This window comes from Microtus ochrogaster, chromosome 16 (assembly GCF_000317375.1).
Source record: "Microtus ochrogaster isolate Prairie Vole_2 chromosome 16, MicOch1.0, whole genome shotgun sequence".
Taxonomy (NCBI): Eukaryota; Metazoa; Chordata; class Mammalia; order Rodentia; family Cricetidae; genus Microtus; species Microtus ochrogaster.
This window is the reverse complement of record NC_022018.1, coordinates 19,416,377-19,422,376: the sequence shown is the minus strand read 5'-3', so window position 1 is coordinate 19,422,376 and position 6,000 is coordinate 19,416,377. Positions and strand designations below refer to the sequence as shown.

Sequence of the window (6,000 nt, the reverse complement as noted above, 5' to 3'; positions counted from 1 at the left end):
GCCCGCTCGAGCCCGCGCTCCCCCCGCGCGTGCCCGCGCCGCTGCGCGATGCAGTGTGGGGAATGGCTGGGGTTGGCTGAAGAGCGCACAGTGGAGTTTTAATGTCCGCCATGTTGGCCATGGCGTATTGAAGAGAGCGAGCGAGCGAGGCACGGAGCGGCACAGCCTCCCACCCTCCCGGCTGGTGTCAGGGCCCGGACGGCGGGCTTGCGCTCCGCCCCCAAGTCCCCGGCCGCGGCAGGCGAGTGGAGACCGCATCCCCGGTTCTCCATGATCCCGCTGGCCGGGGCCGTTTCCCCAGAGCGGAGAGGTATCTGCTGCGCCTGAGATGAGTAAACTGTCGTTTCGGGCGCGGGCGCTGGACGCCTCGAAGCCGCTGCCGGTCTTCCGCTGTGAGGATCTGCCAGACCTGCACGAATACGCCTCGATAAACCGGGCCGTGCCGCAGATGCCCACCGGAATGGAGAAGGAAGAGGAGTCGGTACGTGTTAACTCCCCTGTCCGACCCGCCGCCAGGCCCGCGCCCTCCGCTGCCCGCGGCGGCGGCGGAGCAGCAGACCCACACAAAATGGCCGCCATCTTCTCTCCGCCGCCGACTCTCGGTCGCCGGCCGGGCCGGTCCCCCGCCTCCCCGGTGCTCGGTCCCGGGCCGCTGCGGCCCGGCGGGGCCCCCTCGAAGGCCTTGCGCCGCCCTCGGCCGCCGGTACCCGGGTCCCGCGGAGTTCGGGGGCCCAAAAGGCACAAAGGGGTCACGTGACGAAGCCGCCGGCAGCCATTTTGTGGTCTCAGTTCTTGGGTTGGGCCTTGTGCATCCGGAGAGGGAAGCGGGCTGGGCGGCGGTGGGGGTGCAGCGCGCCGGGAGTGGGCCGCGCCTGCAGGTCCCCATCGGGCCGCTGGGTGGCGCTCCGGAGCCGGCGCTGGGTGCCGCGGCTGCGGGCGCAGGCTCCGGGCGCGCCGGCACGTGGAGCCTGCGAGGGGTCTGTCCTGTTGACCGAGTCTCTCCCCTTTCTGCAAGTACCTGCGGAGGGGGCGCCTTGTTTGCACAGACGCCTTTACTTTTAGAGAGGCTACAACTCGCAGTGTACTCTTGCTTCCCCACGCAGGGCTGGTTATCCCGGCGGCTAGAAATCAAAACAACGCCCCCACTTACTTTGAGACAGTGTTGCAGATTTGTTTACAATACGGAGGGGAAAAGAAAACAATACTGTCCCCCCCCACCCCCACCATCACCTACTTTGAGACAGTGTTGCAGATTTGTTTACGATGCGTAGCTCTCTTTTAAAGCCTGCAACTTTTTAGTTGTTTGTAAGTTAAATTTAGGTTGGAGAAGACCTGGTTCAATAACTGTTAAAACTCTGAAATTTTGGAAGAGCTAAAGTTGAATGAATTCTTCACAGATATCCTAACGGGTGGGCTGCAGTAGTTTGATTGTTTATACAGCTAATAATAGATGATTTACTATAGCCGTGGCCTTTACTTTGCTGTAGAAATTGGGTCCGGACCCCGAGACAAGAGAATCTTCCTCTCATTTCCCCCAGATCTTTTTTTTTGACATTATAACGTGATGCCCTCTGATTCTAAGGAATTGCATACGTTGGTTTCCAGGTCCAGCACTTATACAGGGTGCAGTGTGTTGACAGTTCAAGGAAGTCGAGGATTCCCATGGACTTGTATGTTCCAATTTTGTTGTGGAAATTGTACTGTAATACTTCTGTTGGCACTGTAAGAATTTTCTATTCTCTGTAATGTTTTTCAAAATAAAACTCTTTAAACTGCTTGGGTTGTTTAACCTTTTAAAGTAAAATAGTTTTGGTAGTCAAATGTGACTTTGGGGAGGAGGGTCCCAGCAAGTGCTAAGTGTATGCAGTAGTTGAGATGTGCGGGATAGTGTTCTGACTTCTCTGCAGCTTACTGTCTGTGAGAGCAGTGCTCTGATTTTGACCTGTATCAACTTAGAGTAGAATGGTGCCATTTGTTTATTTTTAAAATAAGCTATTTGTCTTTTTTCTTTCAAAAAAAATTAAAGTACTTGTGACTGCAGAATCTTGTCTTTTTGTTTTATTTTTGTTTCTCCATGTTAGTTTTACAGATACTATCGGGGTGCTGGTGTTACCCTGCTTGAGGAATTAATTTGTAGCTCTTGTCCATCTGAGGTGGAAATCATTAATTAGGCAAGCGCAATACCCACAACAGTACACTTTAGAAGCTGAGTTAGGTCTTGCTTCTCTGAGTCTTTTGGGCAGTCCCGAGAGCTACAACCTAAAAAGAGCTGAGTTCAACTGAAGGGTCTGTCCATGCATGTTAGCCTTTACAGATAATTTGTTCCCTGAGACAGTATTGGTGATATGCAGTGACTGTCACTGGGCTTTAACAGGTGACGGTACAACTTTTGTTAGATATGGGGATTTCTTTTTCCATCATCTGTTTAGAATTTTTCAAGTCACAGCCAACCAAAACTGTATGAGTAAGCCTAGGTCTCTTGCTAGAGAAAGATGAAATCCTTGGTAAACAAACTACTCCACAGTGTTGTGTCCAGCCACTGGTGACAGGCTCTGTAAGTCACGGTGTTGGAAATAGTATGTTGTGCAGTACTGAAGAATACCAAACATGATGTAATTTGGAGTTAATCTTTTGTACTTGGAAAAAGAAGAGTTAAAGCAAAGTTCAGCCATGGGGCATGTGCCTCCTACCAGCTCCTATAGCCTAGAACCTAAATTGACTGTGGAGTTTAGAAAAGGGTGTGTCATCTTAATTTAGTGTCCGTCTTGAGACTATTAGAAATAGGATTTAGTTATCAAATCCAACTTCATGGACTAATAGGATTCTAATTAGACAAAACAGGTTTAGATGAGAGTGGTTTCTCACTGCTGAATAAGAAAGCATTTCATGATAAAAAAAAATACATCCACAGAATTGTAGTATGGCATGTATCTAAGGATATAATTGTTGCCTTTATAATATTTTTGTGATTAAAGAAATCTAGGTCTTGATCTGACTGTAGCCCAGGCTTGCCTTAAATACACTACCCTCCATTTTCAGCCTCCTGGATGCTGGGATTAAGTAAGTGGCAGCCACCGTATCAGCTTAGAAATCTAGCTCTGAGAGCATAACTTCTTAGTGTACTCTCATTCTGAATAAAGCTGTAAACCTGGTAACACAAATCTGTAATCAGGCTGAGACCAGCCCAGGGAATTTATCAAGACCCTATCTTCAAATGGATACAGAAGCAAAGGACTAGGGCCCTCCCTGCTTTAGTGATAGAATGTTACCTTGTGTTAAGGCCCTAGGTCCATCTCCAGTACCTTTAAAAAAAAAAAAAGATGAATGTATTGGCCTAATTAGGTATGCTTAATTTTTTAAGGAACAAAATAACATAAATGACGACACCCCCTTTTGGGGGGGCGGCAAAACATCATTACTCCATATAAAGCCTTTTTTAATGTAGAACTCAAAAATAACGATTGTAGCGCTTGAAACATTTGACTAAATTGTAAATATTGGGGATTAAATGTTTCAATTGGTTCAGTGTAATAAGTAGCAACTTGCTAAGTCAAAAATTAATAGTTAAATTGGGCAGTGGTGGCACACACACCTTTATTCCCAGCACTCAGTAGGCAGAGGCAGGCAGATCTCCGAGTTTGAGGCCAGCCTGGTCTTCAAGATCTAGTTCCAGAACAGCCTCTAAAGCTACAGTGAAGCCCCATGGGGGAGGGGTAACAGTTAATGGAAATTTTGTATTTAGTCACCTTAAATTTTAAAGTCCAGGGAAACAACAGTAACTTCATGAGGAGCAGTGAAGCAGTGGGGACTAAAAAAAGACAACAGTTTATCAATCAAATGAGAGGTGGATGACCTGTTACCATTTAGCATCTCTTGAATATGTAATTTCATTATAATACTTGAACAACTCCAATTTTACTTATAATTGAAGGGTACCTTTCCAAAGAGATTAGCACTATTAGATGGGTTTGTTACAGGTGACTTACACGATTAAAATGGGGACTTCACAGTTTTCTTGTATGGAAACATATTTGCAGGTCTTAACTGGTTGTTTTTTAAATGGTGTTTGACAAATTGGAGTTACTTTTCCTTTTCCTGAGGGCATAGGGAACAGGCCATTATTTATGAGGAGTGGAGACTTAGGAGTGGAGACTTAGCCTGTGTCCTGGGTTGCCTGAGATAGTTGAAGAAATTGGAATGCAAGTGATAACACGTTGATATTAGCCACACTGTTAAGACTGGTAGAAATCTATCATAATCCAACTCTAGATTTATAGGATTCTAACGAGACTCAACAGTCTGATAGTCCTGCCTTGTCTCACCTTCGTTCTGGCCTGAGTATATAGTAGTGTTACCATACCCACGTAAAGAATTCATAGACAGTTTTGGTTTTTTTCTTCTAAAACTTTTTTAACATAGGGGGAAATTGTAAGTATGTACATATTCCTAATATAAAAAGCTCTGCATTTAATTTTTTTTAACAAAGATCTGGATTTTCAGTTTCATAATTGAAACATAAGTGATAAGCTTGAGCTCTGAAGAAAAGGGGTTTTTGCCCTTAATATGCTAAGCCAAGTTTAATTTTATCTCTTGGGTCGAAAGCTGTAAAAATTCAGCCCATTTTTCCATCCTGTCAGTGGTCTTGCAGATGAAGTGAAAGATCCATTGTAGCAGAAGCAGAATTTAGAAACTACGGACAGTGTGGAGTAGGAAGGAATTGGGGAGAGTTGGGCATTAGATAGCAAAAGATAATTTGAGAAAATAAAGTTCAGTTTCCACTTTCAGTTTGTCCAGGGTACTTTTCGAGATGATCTTTGGTTATCTGAGACAGCCTGTCAGGTAGCTGAGTCTTACCATGAAACTCCTGATACTTGAATCTACCTCCTGGGTGCTGGGGTCATAGGGCCCTTGAGTCACACCTGCATTGACTGAGTAAACATTTCTAGGCTGGGTTAGAGATTATACAGCTTCTTGGTAAGCACTCAACATTTTGTGAAGTCTTTCAATCATACTTTCTTCAAATGGAGACATCTTCATTTTATCTCAATATGGCAGTTGTTAATCTAATAAAGGGATGATAATTGAAAAACAGGACTAGGCAACCCAGAAAGAAAATGAAGAAAAAGCTACCAAAGGGACCCATGAAAAATTGCCATGCCTGGTTGCCTTAAGTGTTGTTAACTTTTTCTTCTAGAGCTTTTAATATATTTATTTGGAAACCGAGCTCTGTAAAGGAATGCACTCAGCAGTGATATATCATCTTTTCCAGAGACAGGAGGCTGTTCAGCCCAGCACAGCGGCATGAGTTTAACATCCATTTTGTTTTGCAGTTTGATATTTGGAGTTAGTTTATTCTCAATTTTATTTTCTTAAGGAATTATGATAAAAATGGATGGCTTATATATATAAAGGAATCTTTGTGGGTTATTTTTAATCAGCAATAAAATTTTTTTTACCAAATTATATTTTTTCATTACTAGAATTTAATCAAAAGCACTGTTTAAATACAGAACAAGCAAGGAATAAAAGTCTGTTTCTAAAAGTTTGTAAGTCTCAGAAAGAATTGAATACTATACCAGTGTTCTATTGAAAACAGAATGGGCTTTATATTTTGTGTTCCATGGCACAGTATTTAAGAATAGTAATGGTAGTGAAACAGCTATGGAAAGCGTATAAACACACAAACTAACAATATTTGGTAGGGTCTTTAAGCACTTGTTAAGTGTTCTGCTTACACATATGAAAACCCTGACTCTCTACTTGTTAGAATTAGATAACACACAAGGAAATGAAACTTTTTATTACAGTTAGGTAGTTGTTTCTGGGCACACAAGTGACATGAAAGTATAATGTAACTTAGAGGCAAGAGAGTATATGTAGCTTCTGAAGTAAGCTTTGGAACATTAAAACGATACTTCTAAAAGCCAGACCTGATGGCTCATGTACAGAGAAAGGGCGGGTGTGGTCAGAAGCTACGTTGGGCTGAAGAGTAAGATCTGT

General features: G+C 43.9%; 1 protein-coding gene across 2 annotated transcripts in view; it reads left to right on the top strand.

Moving 5' to 3' along the window:
• Epc1 (enhancer of polycomb homolog 1) overlaps nucleotides 1–6,000 on the top strand; it is a 97,639-nt gene that overhangs the window by 23,631 nt on the left and 68,008 nt on the right. The window contains exon 1 of one of the 2 annotated variants that reach the window (XM_013348995.2): nucleotides 53–481. The exons of the other annotated variant lie outside the window; for it this stretch is intronic. Coding sequence (XP_013204449.1) covers nucleotides 329–481 — 153 coding nt within the window. The 5' untranslated portion in view covers nucleotides 53–328. Of the gene's footprint in view, nucleotides 1–52; nucleotides 482–6,000 lie in introns of those variants that run through there. 2 annotated transcript variants of the gene reach the window in all.